At 46.4% G+C, this 21,309-nt stretch overlaps 1 protein-coding gene and 1 long non-coding RNA gene across 2 annotated transcripts in view; one reads left to right on the top strand and one right to left on the bottom strand.

The window, feature by feature from the left end:
- The window catches only part of SLC16A2 (solute carrier family 16 member 2), an 83,334-nt gene extending 72,039 nt beyond the window's left edge, over positions 1-11,295 (bottom strand). Inside the window, 2 exon segments of the mRNA XM_026685462.2 lie at positions 10,966-11,115; positions 11,118-11,295. Of these exon segments, the coding sequence (XP_026541247.2) occupies positions 10,966-11,115; positions 11,118-11,295 (328 nt within the window).
- A 178-nt stretch (positions 11,296-11,473) lies between these two features.
- LOC148129737 (uncharacterized) lies at positions 11,474-14,498 on the top strand. The gene is made up of 2 exons (XR_015750704.1): positions 11,474-11,628; positions 13,097-14,498. It is a non-coding gene; the product is annotated as an uncharacterized LOC148129737 (long non-coding RNA).
- Positions 14,499-21,309: the final 6,811 nt, after the last annotated feature.

Consider the following 21,309-nt stretch of genomic DNA (forward strand, 5'->3'; position numbering starts at 1 on the left):
GCGGCATGATTGCTCCATGGTTAAAGATGCTGAGCTTGTCAGCTAAAAAGGTTCAAGACCCAAGGACTATGCAACAGGGTGACTTCCTGTACCTTGTTCCAGCTCCTAGTAGTTCAAAAGCATGTACATGCAAGTAGATAAACAGGTACCACTTTGGTTGGGAGGTCTTTGGCATATAGCCATGTTGGCTACACGACCAGAGACATATCTTCAGACAACTCTGTCTCCCTTGGCCAAGAAATGGAGATGAGCACCACTCCCTCGAGTTGGACACCACTGGTCAGAGAAACCTATGCCTGCGATACAGTAAACAGTGAGTCCCAACCTTTGAGTACTTGTGGGTGCATTGCCTAGAGACCAGGTGGGGTTGTGTTGACTTTGTGGGATTTTGGAGCCCAATAAGAACCTGTGATGGAGGGAGGGGATGCCAACCCTCCTCCCTCTTCCTGCCCAGCTCCTGCTACCCAAGGATGTTCCCACCCATTGACTCAACACACCTCATTGATGGTGGCCAACCAACCCACCTTCAGCCTGCAGCCTTCAGCCCACCTCCCCTTTAGGGTTATCCAAGAAGGGAGGCATTACAGGTAGTCCTCGGCTTACAACAGTTCATTTAGTGACCATTCGGAAGATACAACGGCACTGAAAAAAGTGACATGACCATTTTTCACACTTACGACCGTTGCGGCATTCCCATGGTCACATGATCAAAATTTGGATGCCTGATAACTGACTCATATTTACGACCATTGCAATATCCCAAGGTCACGTGATCTCCTTTAGTGACCATCAGACAAGCTGAGTCAATGGGGAAACCAGATTCACTTAACAACTCTGCTGCTAATTGAACTGCAGTGATTCACGTAACAACTGTCACAAGAAAGGTTGTAAAATGGGTCAAAATTCATTTAACAACTGTCTCACTTAATAACAGTGTGCTCAATTGTGGTCGTAAGTCGAGGACTAACTGAACAAACTAAAACCTACACACCAATTGGTTTCAAACGAACAAGAGTACTAAAATATCCACTTCCGACATCATGAATGTAAATTTCTGACATTTTAATCTGAATTTTCCTCTCAGGGCAGCCCAGATGACTTTCTGAGTCACCATTTTTTGATCCTCGGCCTCACGAAATAGACTATCTAATGACCTTCACAGCGAAGTGACTAAGTTTGTTTTCTAGGCTTATCTAGTCTTTGTTCTCACACCTTTCAATCCACAGGTCAGCAGCCTTTCTAAATGCCAATGCATCACCTTTCTGTGATGGTGTGATGCCAAAGTAAAGATTTAGAAAGGACTGGGACGGCAGCCATCTTGTGCCTTCTTCTCTGAAATCTTGTCTGTCCTGCTGCAAGCAAACAGAAACCTTGCCAGCATCACATGAGATGATCTGCAATTCCAAACAATAGGTCATTTGCTCCTAGTGGCAATCGGTGGTGACTTATTTATTTTATTTATTTATTTGATTTGCCAATTGTTTACAAGATAATAAGTATAAATGTATACATAGTTGTGAATACATGAAATGGGTACATATAAGAAGGTCAATAGTAGACATATAGTAGACTTGCTTAAACCCTGTTACAAAACTGTGTTAATCTCAGAGCAAAGTGATGCCCGTGCATGTCAGTTTGCCTCCGGTGCCCACCAGATTCCATCTTGCACCCCTGACCTTTCTTTAAGAATTATTTTCATTAAAGACATAAATGGGAAACTGACTTGCTATGAACCAATATTTATTTGTAGCAGTTTTTAATTTCCCCCCAAACCCCACTATAGGTGGCCCATCTAGTTCACCTTTGGATAAATGGGTTTTGTAAGTAAATTATGGCAGCCATTTTGTGACGGCATCCACCACATGTTCCCCAATGTCAACTGGGGGAAAAAAGCAACCACGTGCATATTATTGTGGCATTAAAGCCCTGGGCAATGGCTTAGTAGGTTTGTGTGAACGCAGCCCATTGTAATTTATTCAGCACGGATGCACCGTGCTTACATTTGTGTGTGTGTGTGTGCATCTGTGTGTATTTGTGAGTCACGAGGGGCTGCGCACGGAGCCTTAGCAGTCCAGATTGGCTTAGCAATTCTCACCCAAGCTGAGAGCCAAAAAACTCTTTTTTTTCCCCCTGCCTCTTCTTACAAGGTGTCAAACCTCCGGCTAGCTGAAAAGATGCCCATTAAAAATACGTGAGAGCTAGAATAAATCGATGCACATACATAAACAAACCCAATTAAAAGGACATTTTCATTCAGCAAAGCAAGTGCAAAAAAGCTGAGGTCATTTTGGAAAAAGTCCAGTCTCCTAATCGTCCCACCTCCACAGGCATTCCTCATTCGACCATGTTCCAACTGTACTAACTCTCTCTCTCTCTCTCTCTCTCTCTCACACACACACACACACACATGAATTGATTTGCCTCAGCCCCCTCCCGCTGCCCTGGTCCTTCTACCACCAACTCTTGGGGAGCGAGCTTTTCTGCACCCCCAACCAGGAGAAAATCTAGAGAAAACAAATGGAGCTCTGCATGTGTTTGACACCCTTTCTCCAAATACCCAGCTTTTCCTGGAGACGGGCTCTCTGCTCTTTAAAAACACACCCAGAGCAATGTGAGTCAGTGTGTGTGTGTGTGTGTGCGTGTGTGTGCGTGCGCATGTGCACGCGTAAGCATATGCCTGTGTCTCTGTGTGTCAATCAAGAGCCAAGCAAACAGCACAAAATCTCAGGCAATCTCTTTCCACTTTCAGAATCAGGCACCGATGCAATAGCAGAGGACTTTCTGGGTGGACAAGTGTCAAATGTTTTTCTGGAGGGTTTCGATGGAGATTGTGAACAACTAATTGAGAAATGATTTTATCTGGCTTTTTTGTTTTTGTTTTTTGGCTTTGGAGACTGGACTTTTACCATACGTAATCAATCAGTAATTGATAAGAGATGCTACGATAAAGAAACAAACCTAGATATTTGATCTCTGGGACCAGTGGTGGCATTCAGCAGGTTCTGACCAGTTCTGGAGAACCGGTAGCAGAAATTTTGAATAGTTCAGAGAACCGGCAAATACCACCTCTGGCTGGAGATTTTACAGTCTCCTTCCCCTGCCACGCCCACCAAGCCATGCCCACAGAAGCGGTAGTAAAAAAATATTGAATCCCACCACTGACTGGGACCAATTATTAGGGGCAATATTTGGGATGACTGGGGATGGATTGGGGATCAGTAAATTTTCTATAAGGCTTGTGAAATTTCAGTCCTGTCTTTCTCTTATTACTGTTCACCATTCTTTGATGGTTTGTATTTTAATCTTCTTTGAACGAGCTAAAATATTCATTAAAAGCAAAAAAAAAACAAAAAAAAATTACACAGAGAACCACAGAGGACCTGAAGTGTTAGCAAAAGCTCTTCTGGCCCTTTTGCTGTTTCTGCTTTGTTGGCTTTGAGCGGCTGTTGCTTTGGACAGAGCACTTTAGGAAGAAGTGTGCCGTGCACATAAGAACATCACAAATGCTTGTCCAGCATTTTGTTCCCAGGGGGGGGGGGGGGAGGCTGAGAGACAAGAGGCACACCTGGAAGCAGAAGCAGGAGACAGACCCATCGCCCTTTCCGCCTGTCCACTTCCCTGCAATGGGCATTCAAGCTAAACTGAATAGAAGAAAATAACACAGTTGGAAGGGATCTCAGAAGTCCTCCAGTCCACCCCCCCACCCCCCGCTCAAGCAGGAGACCTTACACTATCCCTGACAATCGGATGACCAGTCTATTTATGAAACCTTCTAGTGATGGAGCATCCCCAACTCATGGAGTAAAATCTCTGCAACCCACTTCTGAACTCCAGGGTCAATTCCAACTCCTCATCCTAATTCATCTCAAGTGAAGACACTGGGGGTGGTGGGGTGGGACTGCAGAGCATGGTCAAAAAAGTCAAGATGGCGCCTGCCATAGTTCAACTGAAGTACAGCCCAATTTTTGTTTTTTTTCTTATCTATCAATTTATTTCTGATTTAGACATGTGCACAAGCACACTTCACTACATTGCAATGTATTCATGGTTTGCTTATATTCCTAATAAAATATAACCAACAACAAGCAACTGCATGTGCTTCAGCATTTCTTTTTCATTGGCAAATGCCATTTGAAGAGGTCAACATCCCAATCAAGGGACTATCAATTCCCACAAACAATCAAGCAGAAAACAGTATGGAACCGCTGAGGAGAAAAACCGCATCCCACCAACACGGACAAGACAAGTTACTGTACATAAATAGAGAGCAAACCTCACACCCATTGGCACTGATGAGGTTACCTAGCTGGGCAATGAAATGTCTGAAAGCAAACAATCAAGCTCAGCGAGCCCCAAGGATCCCACAGATCTTCATTTACCAAGGATGCACTTGGATGTAATCGAAGGACATTCTCAATAGAAGGGTTCTAACCACATACTTTGTTCCGTAATGGATTACAATCTAGCCCTGAAAGGCATCACTTATGACCTTCACTTGATAACAAACATCTGTCTCTTCATTCCAGCTGCTCTGTCCATTTCCTTGTGTCGTGGAGGTTTGGCATAATTTAAACTGTAGGGTCTCTTTGGGCTGTTTTAGAGCAGGCAGTTTTTCAGAGTGAATTGCCTGAATGAGTTTGCATCCTCAATTCTGCTCCCACAACGACCTCCAGAAGTTGTGGATTCTCCACCCCTGGAAGTTTTCAAGGAGAGATTGGACAATCTTTTGTCTCAAATGGTATAAGGTCTCCTGCCAGACCAGTGGGGTTGGACTAGAAGACCTCCAAGGTCCTTCTGTTATTCAATTCATTGATGGCTTCAATCAATAGCCAGAGTTTACTGGTGCTACATTATTCTGCAACTATACATCACAATAAAACCAGATACATCACTAGAAGCCAAAATCACAAGACTACTTCTGATTGTACTTTGCCCATGTCATGCGTGCAAATTTCTTGGAGAAGTCAATGACACTAGAATGGTTACTGGAACAAGGAGAAAGAGCAAGCGAAGAACTCACTGGCTTCATACCATCAAAGCTGATGCAAAGATGAACAACCAACAAAGGAGCTGTGCTTGACAGGGTAGTCTGGACAAGCACTTGGCTAATAAATGCACCAAGAATCAGACATTGACTAAAGGGTTAAAACAAACAAACAACATCACAATACACTCAGGCAGCTGACAATTCTGCCCTCAACATATCTAAAGTCAACAATGGCTCTCCTAGCTGTGTGTACAAACTGGTATCCCGAAAAATCTTTGCAAAGAATCCATTGTGAGAAGAACTCCTATCAAAATCTACGTATTTCCCCTTCAATCCAAAAAAAGAAATTCTAAAAAATAATATTCTGGTGGTTGGTGATTATTTTTTAATTGAAAATGTGATTTAGCAGGTCAGTTTAAATGGGATTTAACAGAAATCATGGCCTCTTAAACATAATCTCACCTATGGAAATGACCAAAGATGCGGTAATGTATTGTAAAGGAAATTAGGGCTGAGCTTGGAGAAAGAAAAAATAGGAGAAGGTTTTATGCAGTCACAGACTGAAGGAAATATGAAAAAGAAACTCAAAACAAGGATCTTTGATTTCATTGGCATAAGATGAGGCAGAGAGAAATTTAAAAGGCGTTACTCCACAACAATACACAGCTTTACTGGGATCTCATCTGTTTCTTACCTGTCTTCCCTGAAGGGCTGATATTTGGAAATATTTTAGTTTTTTTAGGAAAAATAAGAGAGAGTAAGCAAAGATGGAACTTATTGGAGAAATGCAAGCTTTACCACTAGAACAACAGGGGTGAAAAGTCCGTGATTGACAAATAGTATTTGGAGGCAACCAGGATTCGGCTTCAAAAATTTTACCAACTGGTTCTCTGCCTGGTTGCTCGGTGGGCGTGGCCATGGTGGGCGTGGCCTAGTTGACCTCCTGCACCGTGGCTGCTCTTCCCAAACTTCCAGGAAGCCTGTTTTTGGCACTCCCCGTGCTCCGGAAGCTTTCCTCCAGGCTCCAGGAGGGCGAAAATGGCCTCCCCGAACCTCCGTGGGGGCCCTGCACTTACCTGGCATCCAAAACGGGCCAGATGGAGACTCCTGGGAAGGGCAGAGCGGGGCCATCCAGGGATGGGATTTGCTGGTTCACTGAACCGGTCATTAAAAATGATAAAATTACATGTTTTAAATATCTGGAAGATTTATGCTACCTATTTTGCTCTATAACACCCCCAATATAAAATAGAGTCTATATTTTTGATCCAAACCACGTGGTGTAGAGGAGAGGGGTTTGGGGGCCCAAACGTAATAGCAGGAGCAAAAGCCCTTAGACTTATATAGCGCTTCACAGTGCTTCACAGCCCCTCTCTAAGCAGTTTACACTTTTCAGCCTTTTGCCCCCAACAATCTGGGTCCTCATTTTATCGACCTTGGAAGGATGAAAGGCTGAGTCCACCTTCAGCCAGTCAGGATTGAACTGCTGGCAGTGGGGGAAGGGAGGGAGGGAGGGAGGGAGGGAGGGAGGGAGGGAGGAAGGAAGGAAGGAAGGAAGGAAGGAAGGAAGGAAGGAAGGAAGGAAGGAAGGAAGGAAGGAAGGAAGGAAGGGGGAATAGCACTTAGACTTATATAGCGCTTCACAGTGCTTTACACCCTTCTACAAGCAGTTTACAGAGTCAGCCTATCGCTCCCAACAATCCAGGTCCTCATTTTACTGACCTCGGAAGGACTGAAGATTGAGTCAACCTTGATCCACTCAGGATCAAACTCCTGGCAGTGGGCAGAGTTAGTCTTCAATACTGTATTTTAACCAATGTGCCACCACAGCTCTGGTGGGTTGCATTATTGACCAGGTAACAGAAGTACCATTCTTGCGGCAAATGAAAAAAAAAAAGAAAAGCATTTTCAAGCGTATTCAGACAGAGCTCAATTTACATCCCTTCACTTTAAGAACCATCCAAAATTATGAAAGCCCTGAAAAAAGGTGATTTAGGACTGGCCCTTCCACTTAAGACCATCACAGGGTCTCACAGTCATGTGATCAATTTTGGGCACTCGGCTACCAGCATGATGGCTGCATCATCCCAGGGTCACAGCCACCTGCAGCCTTTCCCAGTCAGCTTCCAACAAGCAAAGTCAATGGAGAAAGCCAGATTCACTAAACAACCGGCTTAAGAACTGCAACAAAAAGGGGCATAAAATTGGGCACAAGTCATTTAATAAATGTACTGCTTAGCAGGGGAAATTCCAGTCCCAATTGTAACAGAATAATAGAATTGGAAGGGACCTCAGAGGTCTTCTAGTCCAACCCACTGCTCATGCAGGAGACCTTACACCATTCCAGACAAATGGTTGTCCAATCTCTTCTTTAAAGCCTCCAGGGATGGAGCACCCACGACTTCCGGAGGGAAGCTGTTCCACTTGTTAATTGTCCTGACTGACAGGAAATTTCTCCTTAGTTCTAGGTTGCTTCTCTCCTTTCCATCTGATGCTTCTTGCCTTGCCTTCAGGTGCTTTGAAGAACAGCTTGATTCCCTCTTCTTTGTGGAAGAGTCCCTGAGATATTGCAAGACTGCTATCATGTCACCCCTATTCCTTCTTTCTACAAGACTAGACATGCCCAGTTCCTGCAACTGTTCTTCGTATGTTTTAGCTTCCAGCCCTACCTCTAAAGCCAAAGGGAGAAGAAACCTGTCAATATGAGCGCAAGGGTTTCCACTGCTTCCTTCGCAGGCAGCCTCCTCCTCCTCCAGCCGGCCCCCAAGGTGGCAAACAAATGCAACGCATTTATTGTTGGGGAAACAAGAATAAGGCAGCCTGGAAACAGAACCTGGGTTTTGATTGGACTAAGGGGCCCACTGGAGACAAAGGAAGGGCACCAAGGAATGCGTGAAAGGGCTTCAACACCCAAGAAGGTCATCTCTTGCCTTGTACTTGACCCCCAAAGTCTCCCATCGCCCATTATAGAGACAAGGTGGAGGGAAGAAGACGGGGAAGAACCAAATCCTATTGCTGTAATTGTCCTGCTCTCAGTCTGCAGGATTTAGGGCAATTTTGTCCAGGAAAGAACAGAGACCCCACCAGACGTAGGAACGGGGCAATCTGCAACCAACCACAAGCGGTCAGTCACTGGCTCCCACAATACTAGAAACATCAGTACAGGTAATCCTTGACTTACAACAGTTGGTTTAGTGACCTTTCAAAGTTACAATGGCTCCAAAAAAAGTGACCTATGATCGTCTTTCAGAGCTACGAAGGTTGCAGCATCCCTTGGTCACATGATTAAAATCCAGACCCTTGGCAACTGACTCATATTTATGATGGTTGCAGTCTCCTGGGGGGCTCATGGGATCAACTTTTGTAACTTTCTGACAAGCAAAGTTAAAGGGGAAGCCAGGTTCACTCAACCTCCTTGTTACTAACAGTTGCTGTGATTCACTTGACAATTGCGGCAAGAAAGATCGCAATGTTGTAACTTTGAATGGTCACTAAATGAACAGCTGTAAGTCAAAGATGACCTGTATTAAATCACAGGTGTGTCTATTGGAAAGGAAGAAATAGCTTCCAAGCAGAAGAAAATATTTAGGGGTTTTACTTGAAAATTTAAAGTCTGGCAGAGGGAATTCCCTTGACTTCAAATGTTTATAGGACACTCAATCAATATGTGCAGGAGGCATTCCCCTGTTCGGGGAAGAAAATACCGTGAAATGAAACGTCTTTCATATAAACAATAAAGCTGCCTGCCTAATTTATGGCCTAAGCAAGAAGTGTCTGGTGGTCCTACAACAAGACAATGAAATTGTCTTCCAGCGATTTTATAGGAAGAGATCCAACAGCAAGTCACTCCAAATCTATCTCCGCCGGTCCTATTTGGATAGCTTTCAAAATAGTGGTGCCGTCCAAAGTCTTTACTTGCATGCGTGTAACTTCCCTTTAAAAGAGGAGCAGAAACTAAAATACTTTGGCTTCTCCAGCTCCCAGCTTTGACTCCACACAGCTAGACTACAATTCCCATTAGCTCCAAATGGCTCAAAAACTCGAAGTTTCAGACAATCTGTTCCACCGCACTACAAGGCAAAACATACCAGGATGCAACCTTGAAGGTAAAACACAACTATTTACTGCAGTATCCTCAGAACTCAATTAAAAATATATATATCTTGGAACCGCCACACTTGTTGTAGTTTTGTTATATTTACTAGAAATGTTGTATCAATGCTATGCTTTTGGGTGGATGGGTTTAGTATAACAATAGTAGCTACAAGCCTTATCCCCCTCCCTGCCCCCGTAGCTCAAATTGTACGCTGATTCCGGCCATTCTATAACAACGTACGTATGGCATGTCTCTCAATAGCATTTTCTTTCAAATCAAGGTTGCATATGATTTCATTGTTGTTGCATACCAGGAATGCAGAATGCCTATTTTTAGAGGCATTTTAAGACAATATCAAGGCCCAGATGCAGAATTTGCTTTCACCTGTTAGTCTGAACTGGCTTTGCTCAAACAAGCAAATTATTTTGATGTTTTCACAAGAAGTTGTGTCACAAAGGCAAATACTCTGTTGCTGATGCTATTTCTGACATATCAGCTAACCAACAGATTCCCGATTTGGTCCATGGACTAAAATCACAAGAAACCAGAGCAATTTGAGTCGCCATGGGCGAATAGGTGGCAAAATAAATCAAATAAATCAAATAAATAAATAAATAAATAAATAAATAAATTTAAATCTCAAGGCCCAACATGGTTGGCTTCTAATTCATAATTCACCAATAAAGGATAATATTTATAGCTCACGTTTGAAATGAGGAGTCCTTGGTGCTCTCTAAACTTGATTGTTTTTTCCCAGATTACTCAAACTAAGTAACAGCATCAGTGTTAGTCAACTAGCACCGATGTTATCTAGTTTGGGTAATGAAACATTTGCAAGAAAACAACCAAGCTTGAGAGCACCAAGGACTTCTCATAATTCACTGCTTGGATTAGAAGCTGGTTTCCAGTGGACCATTTTCTACAATCTAGAGAACAATTAAAGGAGTTGTTGGGGTTTTTTTTTTTAATGTTACCTATTTTTTAAGACAGGTTCTCCATCCACACTACAGTGGGCTTCAGCCAACAAGCCGGATATATATATATATATCCCCGACCAGTCTGTTTCAAAATGCTTGACCAAAACTATTCAGCATAGTTTGGGGCACTGTGGGAAGCCAAGAGGGAATTTGGAGGCAGCCAGGACCACCTACCGGCACCAAGTCAAGACCAGCTCACAGGATGATGGGGGTTGCGGTGGAAGGAATTTAGCAGGGACCAGATTGGAGACGGAGACTCGTTGTGGGGGGGGATTATTGTTTCTTGACAGTCCCTCCTGGTCAATCCCACGGGATCTCCCCCACCCTCTGGACTGAGGCTGTAGCCCACGCAATGTGTGGAAAGAAAGGATGAACCTCGGCAGGCTCAAAGCAACCGCGTTGGGTCGGGTTGGGCACCGGCGCAGTTGGGACGGAGCAAGGCGGCTTTTCCTGGAGGCCGCCTTGCAGAATTCGCCCCACCGTCGCCTTGTCTCGCCTGGCCCGGGAGAGAGACGCGAAGTCCTTTCAGGACCAGGAGACGCTGCTCGCGTTGAAGTCCGGCGGGGCCGCCTTTCCACCCGGCCGGGATGGAGCGCGATCCGCGAGGCGCCAACCGGGCAGGAAACCAGCCACGCCGCGCCTCGGCGCTGCCCGTCTGAAGGCGCCGGGAAGGGGCTGCTCGGCCCGAGGGGGCGCACGGCCGGCAGAGCCGCCCCGGGCCTCCTCCTCGCGGGGCGCTTGCTGTCCCGGGGCCGCGAAGGGACGGGCGAAGCGCGGCTTCGAGGCAGCAGGCTCCCCCGGGCTGCGGTGTCCGGGGGTTTCCAAGGAGAGAGGGGATGCCCGGCCGGGCGGGCAAGGAGAGGCCGGAGGGTCCCAGCCCGACGGGGCGGCGGAAAGCGCCTCACCTGTGCGGAACTCCAGCGTTTGGTCCTGCTCGGCGTCGCCGACCTCACGCAGCAGCAGGACGTAGAGAATCCCGAAGTTGTTGTGGATGCCGAAGATGGAGCCGTGGCACCAGGTGGCCGCCAGCACCACCACCCAGCCGAAGCCGCCGTCGGGGGCGTGAAGTCGGACACCGCCGCCGGCCCCGGCCGCCTCTCGCGGGCCCCCGACGCTGCCCGGCCGCCGCCGCCGCCGCCGCCGCCCTCCTCCTCCTCCTCCTCCTCGGCCGGCTCCTCCGCCTCCAGGGCGCCCTGCTCCTCTGACAGCGCCTGCTCCTGCCGCCGGAACGCCATCGTCCCGGGCCGGCTTAGCTGCGCGGGCGGGCCGAGCCGAGCCGAGCCGGGTCTGGGCCGCTGCTGGGGCTGCCGCTGGGCTGCTCCGCCGCTACTGGCTGAGCTGAGCTGCGGCGGCCGAGCCGGTCCCCACGCCTCCTGGCTGCCCGGCTGCGCTCCGCCCCCGGCCGCCCTCCGCGCCGCGCCGGAGCCTCCCCGCGCCACCCGGCCCGCCTCCCGAGTCCGGCCTCGCCGCCGGAGGCCGCCTCGGCCCTCTGGCGCCCGGCGCGGGCCTGGAGCTGGCGGGCAAGAGCGGCTCCCTCCCGGCGCGCCGGGCTCACGGCTTCGGAAACGGTGAGGCAGCGGCGATGGCCGCACGTGTCCGCCGAGAAGCGGCGCCTTCCGCGGCGACACCTCGGCTGGCGGGGCTCCGGCTGCCGCCCTGTCGCGCTCGGCGATGCGGGGAAGGGGCGGGGAGGGTCGCCGGCGGGAACGGCTGCGCGATCCGGGAACGGAGTCCCGTGACCACCGCCGCCGCGACAAGTGGCTGCTGAAGGGGGCGAGAAGGGGGAAAAAAACCCTCAGTCGCCCGGCTGAGGCGGAGTCTCCCGCTCATTTTGAGGGAGCCTCGCTGGGAGCGGGATCCTCCACAGGCGGGGAGTGAGCGGGAAGGGATCTCGCACGCGCGCCCGGGGAGTGAGGGGCTGGCAGAAGCAGGCCCCCTTTCTCTGCCCCTCCCGCTTGTCGCCTTTCGAGTTGCGCCACGCCAGGGGAGCCCCCCCGAGGCCCCTCATTCTGGGGGCTCTTCAGTCAAGGTTAGCCCCCTCATGGCGCCTGAGGAGACGAGGGGAGCCGCGGCTGAGGGAGAGACAGAGAGGCCGGTGCGCGAAGCCGAGGCTCTTTTGGTTGCCAAGCCGGGGATGAGGGGCTCCTCGTGGCCGGCGGGGCAGGGGCGCGGGCCACGCCAGAGGGCGGCTGGCGGCTCCGCCCGGACGCAGCGACAGCCCGGCTCCCAAGCGGCGCGTCTGCTCCGCGCAGCTTCCGAGGCCGCCGCGGGCGCCGTCGCTTGGCTCTCCGCCAGACCTCGGACCGGCGAGGCGCGGCTCGGGTTCTCTTTCCCGCGGGGAATTGCGCCGAGCCGCTTGGGCCCAAGCCGCGGGAAACCTTCCTTCCTCCCGCTTCGCTCCCCGTTGCTTCCTGCTTTCCTTTCTCCTATCCTGGAAATAATGACAATTGCGCTTGTTTTATGGCCTGTTGCTCTTGCCCGAACAAGGGAAGCGTTTTTAAAAGGGATGTTTAGGAGGTACCCAAGTATAAAGCCACGCCAAAGCATATACCTGGGCCATTTTCCCAGCTGGGCAATTTTTGTGGCTCTAGAGCTTATTGGACTACCATCCCCAGCAGCCCCAAAAAGCATTGTAGAAGAGTGGGAATGCTGGGAGTTGCAGTTCATCAGGATCTGGGAAAACATGGCTGTCTAAGTCAGGGCTCTCCAACTTTGGCCGCTTTAAGCCTGGCGGACTTCAACTCCCAAGCTGGCTGGGGGATTCTGGGAGTTGAAGTCTGCCAGGCTTAAAGTGGCCAAGGTTGGAGACCCCTGCTCTAATCCTTTATTTCAAAGATCTTCCTTCCTTCCTTCCTTCTTTCCTTCCTTCCTTCCTTCCTTCCTTCCTTCCTACCTACCTACCTACATTTTTGAGCAAGGAAAAATAAGCGTCTCCAGCCAGCATTTCAGCCATGGCTGGAAATTTGATTGGAATCTAAATATGTGGGGTTGGGAAGAGCTGGAATGATCAAATGTCAATTTTCTTTTACCACACAGGTTTGAAGAGGTGCAAACAGCAGGGACTGTCATAACAGGGGTGGAGCCTTTAGGGTAAGGGCGGAGCCTAACAATACCTGCTGTGGTTGGAGCATGCTCAGATAAGTTGACAGGAGCTGGGGAACTCCGGGCTCAATGGAAGGCAAGCAGAGATCAAACTGCCTGTCAAAATCTATCTTTGGGACGTAAGAAAACCAGGTGGTATTCGTTCACACTTGATTTCAGCCGTTGTTGAATGCAGGTAATCCTCAACTTACAGCCATTCATCGAGTAACCATTCAAGGTTACAACGGCATTGAAAAAGTGACTTATGACCGTTTTTCACACTTATGACCACTGCAGCATCCCCTGGTCACATGATTAAAACACAGATGAACCTCCAAGTGGCCTCAACGACTCTTTAAAAAGGATGCAAATGACCAGCTATCTGCAAGGAATATCAATCCTTCCATTTCCCACCATGCAGTCAGAGCTGAAAGAAGCTTCTTGGATGAAAAGTGAAATGTCTTCAAAGAAAAAAAAAAACCAAGAATGTCCAGTTGCCAATTGTCACCTTTGGGTCAATGGAGAAAGCTGGATTTGTTTAAAGAGGCGTGACCAAATGTTGTAAAACAGAGCATGAGTTGCTTAATTACTGCATTGTTTAGTAACGGGAGTTCCGGTCTCAATTGAAGTTGTAAGATAAGGCCTTTTTCCACTCCCAGGTTTCCTCATTTTTATCAAAGAAGGCAAAGAAGATTTTTTTTCACATGGATCATTTAATCATCTGGTTCTGTGGCTCCTTCTCCAGATGGTCCTTTGGTGTTTGAAGCCCAATTCCCACACTCTTCCTTGGCATGGTTCGAACTTAAACTGGTGTTTCTCAAATCTCAGATTTGTGGCTGGCTGGGGAATTCTGGGAGTTGAAGTCCACAGGCCTCGAAGTCTTTGAAATGGTTTCTCTGTGACTTAAACCAACACAAACATTCCCAAGCGAGAAAGCACGCAAGGGACAACACACCCAAATCCGCTTTTTTTTTTTTGTCGCTCCCGCTCAGAACTAAACAAGGCCAAGTCCTGGTTAGTCCTCAGAGAGGAGTCTAGCAGGAAGTGTGATGACAATGGGCTAAACTGGGTATCGAAAGGAGCGGTTTCATCCAGGAAAAAGGGGTTTTGTGCTTCAGCCAAGAGCACAGCATGGAAGTTCCCAAGAGGACAGCTGGACGTCCGGGCTGAGGAGATGTTTGCAGGGGAAGGATTTGGTTGGGTGGAGGCCAAGATGATTCTGACGGAAGAACCGCCGTACTACAAGGCCGTACTATGAGGCCGCACCACCGTACTACGAGGCATCTCCCAGAGCCCGGATTTAGCCTTTGCAAACTTTGGGGGGGTGTTTGGACTCTGAGGACCACGACCTCATTGTTCCCGCATCAGGTGAGTCAAAAACATCCCAACGGTGTCATCCAGACCAATGGATGCAAAATTTCAAAGAAAGAATTAACTATACAGTGGGAAGAACGATGGATTAAATCTACCAAAATTATAGCCGGTTACAGGTAGTCTTCCAGTTACGGCTGTAATGGAGCCTGCCCATTATGGTCATAAGTTACAGGTAGTCCTCAATCATACATTGCAATGTCCTACCTGTCAGTGAATACTTCAGCTTCAACCATAACAACACAAGAGCACAGAATAGATACAAACTCAAGGTAAACCACACCAAACTTGATTGCAGGAAATACGACTTTAGCAACAGAGTGGTCAATGTCTGGAATACTCTACTTGACTCTGTGGTTTCTTCCCCAAACCCCAAAAACTTTAACCTCAGACTGTCTACTGTTGACCTCACCCCTTTCCTAAGAGGTGTCTGTAGGGGGCGTGCATAAGTGCACCAACGTGCCTACCGTCCCTGTCCAATTGTTTCTTTTTTTCTTATTCATATCCATTTCATGTATTCATATATATATTCATATAACCATCTTTATACTTATACCTACCCTGTTTCTCCAACAATATGGCCTCCCCCAATAGGAAGTCCCAGCATGTTTTATAGGCATGAAATGAAATTAAGTCCCTCCCCCCAAATTAAGGCCTATATTAAAACATGCAAAATGGGGGGAATGGTGGGGGGGCTTGCCGTTAGGAAGTACTTTTGTTGCACACCCGGATATGGTGCTGCCTGCGTTGACCCCGATACGAAGTGCCCCACCAACGCCGAGGTCAACATCCAAGCTGTCACCGCCCGCCCGAAGATGCAAGGGGGGGGGAATTAAGTCACCCCTGAAAAGACGGCCTAGCCATTTTTTCAGGGCTCAAAAAAAAAAAAAAAGACCCAGCCTTATTATATGAGAAACACGGTATTATCTTGTAAGCAATTGACAAATCAAATAAATAAATGAATAAATAAATAAACTTACAACCACAATTGAGCCCAGAATTGATGTTGCTCAGTGGAACCTTTGTTAAGTGAGTGTTGTCCCATTTTATGACTTTTCTCGCTACATTTGCTCAGTGAATCACTGCTGTTAAGTTAGTAACTTAGGTGTTAAGTGAATCTGGCTTCCCCGATGATTTTTCTTGTCAGAAGGTCGCAAAAGGGGATCATGTGATCTTGGGAAACAGGAACGGTCATAAGTATGAATCAGTTGCCAAGCATCTGGATTCTGATCACAGGATCATGGAGATGCTGCAGAGGTCGTGACTGTGAAAAACAGTCCTAAGTCCCTTTTTTCAGTGCCATTGTAACTTTTTTAAAAAAATATATGTTTTATTTGTAATTTTCCTTTAACATCCATACCAGTGGTGGGATTCAAATTTTTTTACTACCGGTTCTGTGGGTGTGGCTTGGTGAGTGTGGCAGGGGAAGGATACTGCAAAATCCCCCTTCCCTTCCCTCCCCACCCCACTAACCTGCTTTCCAGCTCTGTTCTCCTGGGCAGGGCAACCAAAGAAGACCCAGCCCATCAGCTGGGACTCGATGGGAGGCAGAGAAGAGATGGGGGTTGGTGGGGCCAGTCAGAGGTGCCATTTGCCAGTTCTCTGAATTACTCAAAATTTCCGCTACCGGTTCTGCAGAACCAGACAGAACTGGCTGAATACCCACCTCTGGTCCATATATATTTTGGAGACAGTGTATTGACTGGTTCAATTTTTTTTTTTTACACAAATGCTAGCAATAATAACACAATTAGGTATACCTAATCCTAGCCTTCCAACTTCTGACCTTAACCTGCACATCGTACTTATAAGCTTCAATAATCTTTCTTCATGCAGTATGTTTGCCATCTCCTGTTAAATCATTGTAACTTTGAATGGTCACTAAATGAACAGTTGTAAGTTGAGGACTCACTGTATAACGTTTGCAAGACCGATTTTACTGTGTGTTTTTTTTCAGCGAATGTGTCCGTGTCGTAAGTGGAAACGCTCCAGCTGTTAAGCAAAGGTTTATGGTTAAACAAACCCGTTGTTTGCTGTGGTGTGGTTTTGCTGTACACAGAAGAACCGGTTTTTGGCAAAACCATCGTAAAACGCAGCCGTGTGATGTCCTGTTGCTGAGCACCCGAAGTGCAGCCACATGATCATAACGGGGGCCACCAACCATCAGAACCATCAGTCCCCTTTTTCGGCAAGGTCCTAAATCCAAATGGTTGGAAGTGGAGGGCTACTGTATCACAAAGGAAACCGGTTACAAAGTGTTTCATGGATGTTGCACAACCCCATCAGTAGTATCAAAAGAGACACAAACCCTGCAGTCGCACAATGCCTGAAATGTCATGAAAAAGAAGGAATGTTTTATCGCATGTGGTGGGAATATTAAAAAAAAACCTGAAAACGGACAAAGGACAGGGCAGAAAAATTTGCAATTTAAATACGAAATGCAGCCACAATTACTAGGTATCATCATAAAATCTCCAGAACCGTAAAGCCTACAAACTTAAAATTTGGCACATATGTTCCTCTTGCCTTCTAGGGGCTAACTAGGAAAGGATTTTTCAAAATGACCATCGGAGCATTTAGAGTATTTCCTATATTATTATTATTATTATTATTATTATTATTATTATTATTATTATTATTATTATTATTATTATTATTAATATTATTATTAATATTATTATTAATATTATTATTAATATTATTATTATTATTATTATTAATATTATTACACTCTGATGCTAAGGATTTCTACTCCCCCTCCCCACCTGAAAAGAAATCTCTTCCAAATGCAAAACACAAGCAGAGGAGTTTCCATTTCAGTGCCGGTTTCAGAGCACCAAGCAGCTTTAGAACAGAACAGTTGAGCTAAGCCGCGCCCAGGCTCCTTGCTGTCTCCTTGCTCACACAGAAAATACTGTTTCAGTTTCCAAATAGCCCTCAACTATCTCACACACTGACAGGATGCTAGCCAGATGAATACCAATGGATGCTGGTAGGCAGAGGCAGAATTTTTTCCCCTTATTTTCCTTCCCAAAAACTAAGCCCGACCACATTGTTTCGTAGCGAAGCACGAGCTAGTATTTTCATAAAGCATTAATAACAAACATGAGTGGTACAGTGGCCCAAAGGTAGAGCTCTTGCCTCACAATCAAGAGGCTGTGAGTTCAATCCTGGGTGGAGGCAGATATTTCTCTCTGGGCTCAATGAGTATATATCTGCTGAACAAAACTCTGCATTGGTGACAGGAAGGGCATCCGGCCAGTAAAAACTCAGCTCTATTCAGTTGCCCAGACTCCACCCCACAGGGGATTATGGGGTCATTAGAAGAGGATGATGATTAATAACAAATCATAATTTAATGAATACAGGCTCACAGCAGCCAGAACAAATGCTGGTCACCATTGGAAGAAAGACACCACTCCAACTCCAAAACGTCACAATAAGTCACCACAAATATCCACCAAAGTTCCACAGTACATCTAAATAGGCTTTGAAATCTGGGAATTCCCACCCAAGCTCACCTGAGAAGGCTGATCTTCTTACACACAGTAAGTAAACAAGCAGAAGAAAGGCTGATGGGTCAGCACATCAAGGCAAGCTTGTTTGCATTGATCGATTAAATGTCTCCAAGTGGGTGTCGACTCTTAGTTCAAAGATGACTTTTATCCAAAACTGATGGTGTGTCTGAGTGTGTGTATGCGTGTGCACACATGCGCAATGCTGGCTTGGGTAGATGTTTTCCCACCCCCACCCCAGAGGTCTCATGCAAGGTAAGGTTCAGAGTGGATAATATGAGAGGTCTGTGCCAGTTCAAAGCAAAGTCTCACACTGAAGTGAATTCCTAATAAACTAAGTGATAGGTCCATGGCATTTTTTTTGGGGGGGGGGCAGCATATAATGTGGTTGGTTATTACCTTTCTCCAAATTCCCAGTCTAGGCTAAAACTTTGGCATCTCCTGGTGGTCTCCCATCCAAATCTGATTAACATGACCACCTTTTCTGGAGGTCACCAGTTCAAGTCTCTTAGTTTTTTCCCCAAAGTCACTGGGAGTTGCCAATAAGGAATGGGCTCTTTCAGGTTTAGAGCTAAGGTATAGAGGCATTTTGCATAAAGCACATTCAGTTTGGCTCCTGGATTAAGCAGTACAGTTAATCCTTGATTTACGACCACAATTGAGCCCAACATTTATGTTGCTAAGTGAGTTTTGCCCTATTTTATGACCTTTCTGGGCTCAGTTGTTAAGTGAATCACGGCACTTGTTAAATTAATAATGGGTGTTAGTGAACCTGGCTTCCCCATTGACTTGGCCCACAAAAGGTGATCATATGATCCCAGGACCTGCAACTGTCATAAATATGAGTCAGTTTCCAAGCATTCGAATTTTGGTCACATGACCATGGGGATGCTGTAACTGTCGGAAATGTGAAAAATAGTTATAGGTCTCTTTTTCCAGTGCTGCGGTAACTTTGAACGGTCACTAAATAAACTTATTGTAAGTCGAGGGCGTATCTGTCTGAGACCAACTGCAGGGACACAAACATCGAAGAAAATAAGCATTTAACCATATTAATGTCTCAGCAGGAGGCCTTTTGGGACCATAACTTGCTGTCCTGTGCTGGTATTCCCAACCACTTTAGCCCTGCATGGATTCCTGCTCAAAACCATGCCCTGCACTTCAGGAAGCAGCAACAGCAACAGCGCTTAGACTTATATACTGCTTCATAGTCCTTTGCTAAGCATAGTCCTCTCTAAGCAGTTTGCGAGTCAGCCTCTCTCCCCCAACAATCCAGGTCCTCATTTTAGCAACCTTGGAAGGATGGAAGGCGGTGTCAACCTTGAGCCAGTCAGGATCGAACTGCTGATAACTGGCAGAGTTAGCCTGCAATGCTGTATTCTCACCACTGAGCCCCCACAGCTCTTAGGTTGACTGTAAGGAGGATCCAGAAAATGATTGACAAGGGTCAGTGTTGTGAATTTACCCTCATACAGGTGAAGTAAGAACAGTAAGAACTACTATAGCAGTGTTTTTTCAACCATGGCAACTTTAAGAAGTGTGGACTTCCCAGAATTCCCTAGTCAGCTTTTTTTCCTTTTTCTTTTTGCTTTTCCACTAAGACCATGACACCCAAATTTGTCAGCAAGATGGTGGCCTTTTCTTTGCCTGGGTAGTGCATGCAACACATCCAGAAAAGGAAAACGGCTTTGATCACAGCCACCATTTTGACTTTTTTGACCTCTGTCCATGTATAACTGTTTCCTTATCATATGGGGATTGTGGAGGTCCCATCACCTATTACTTGTGAGTTGACCATTGTGTTTCCCCACACACACACACAAATTATGTTAGTGCAAACCACGCACAGCACAATGGGAATGCTCATGCATGCAATGTGTATAGACTAGTTGTGTCAGCCTGCAATTTTGTATTGCTTTACATTTTTTGCAACACAGAAAAAACAACAACAGCTAACTGCAATATAATCAAGCAGATGAAGCTAAGGAAAGTGCTAAAGCACAGAGGAAAAACAAGAATATGGGGGAAAAAACAGCCAGCCACAGCAACAAAAACAATAAAAATAAACCTGGGTTGTTGCCTTAAGCAGAATCTCCATCTATTAACAAGGCCTTTGTTCAGATCGCGATGTGGCATTAACAGTATTTTTCAAGGTTCAGAGATGTTCGCACTCCCAGGAGCTCAGGTTGCATATTATTATGCGAAAGTCACAAAGTTACCAGCCATGCTTCCACTAAGCAGGTTAATTAGCCAGACAGCTCTTACAGCTGGCCTGGATCCTAATCCCATTTCAGCTAAGGTTCCAATCTGTGCCTTGATTCCTTCCGGTGATTTGGGCTGATTAATGATGATTACTTGCCATCAAGTCAGTGTCAACTCTTAGCGGCCGCATGGAACGAATGTCTCCGTGATGATCTGTCCTTCAGATCTTCCAGTGCTGCGCAGGAGTCTCCAACCTTGGCCACTTTAAGCCTGGCGGACTTCAACTCCCAGAATTCCCCAGCCAGCTTCGCTGTCATAAATTTGCCATCATGGCCGTAGAGGATAATCCGTATTTCAGGTGCTACCTCAAGGATTTGGGAGTTTGTGTTGTAAGACATTTCTCCTTCTGCAGCCAGTAGGGCAACTTTAATGCTATTTTTTTTTTCATCTGACCACCTCTTAATGGTGTAGAGCAGGATCTCCAACCTTGGCCACTTTAAGACTTGTAGACTTTAATTCGCTGGGAGTTGAAGTCCACAAGTCTTAAAGTGGCCAAGGTTGGAGGCTTCTTTGAAAGAGCTTTTTAGCATCAAAGCCAGCCATTGTTCTGAGCAGGAAGGTGGATATTTCCAGGTTTTGTTTTCAGATTTGCATCTCAACCCTACCATCTCGTGGTCCAAAGAAGGATTACCTTGCCCATTTTCAGACAACATGCTCTGATTCATACATTGCATAAGCCACAATTCGTTTTAACATGGTTTTCTGGATAAGATGATCCACCACGGTGGAGTTGCACATTATGCTTTAACAACCATGGCATCCTGCATAATAAAGTAAGGCCAAAGCAAACTCAAAATCTTTTGGCTTAGCACAATGTCCTTGAAATCTGGAGCTTTCCTATAAACTAATTCTAAAATCTAAAAATAAAAGGTGATGCCAAGTTCCCCCTGATTTTTGGCTGTCATAGACTAACACAGCTTTCCTACAATGTGCAGAATTGCTTAGTTTCTGAATGCTTTTTAATACGTTTCTTTTCCTACCCAATTTGAAATATGTTGGCCAATTTTTTCTCTTCTGATT

Source organism: Notechis scutatus, chromosome 10, assembly GCF_049901735.1.
Source record: "Notechis scutatus isolate UNSWTSFEM ecotype Mainland chromosome 10, rNotScu1.2, whole genome shotgun sequence".
Taxonomy (NCBI): Eukaryota; Metazoa; Chordata; class Lepidosauria; order Squamata; family Elapidae; genus Notechis; species Notechis scutatus.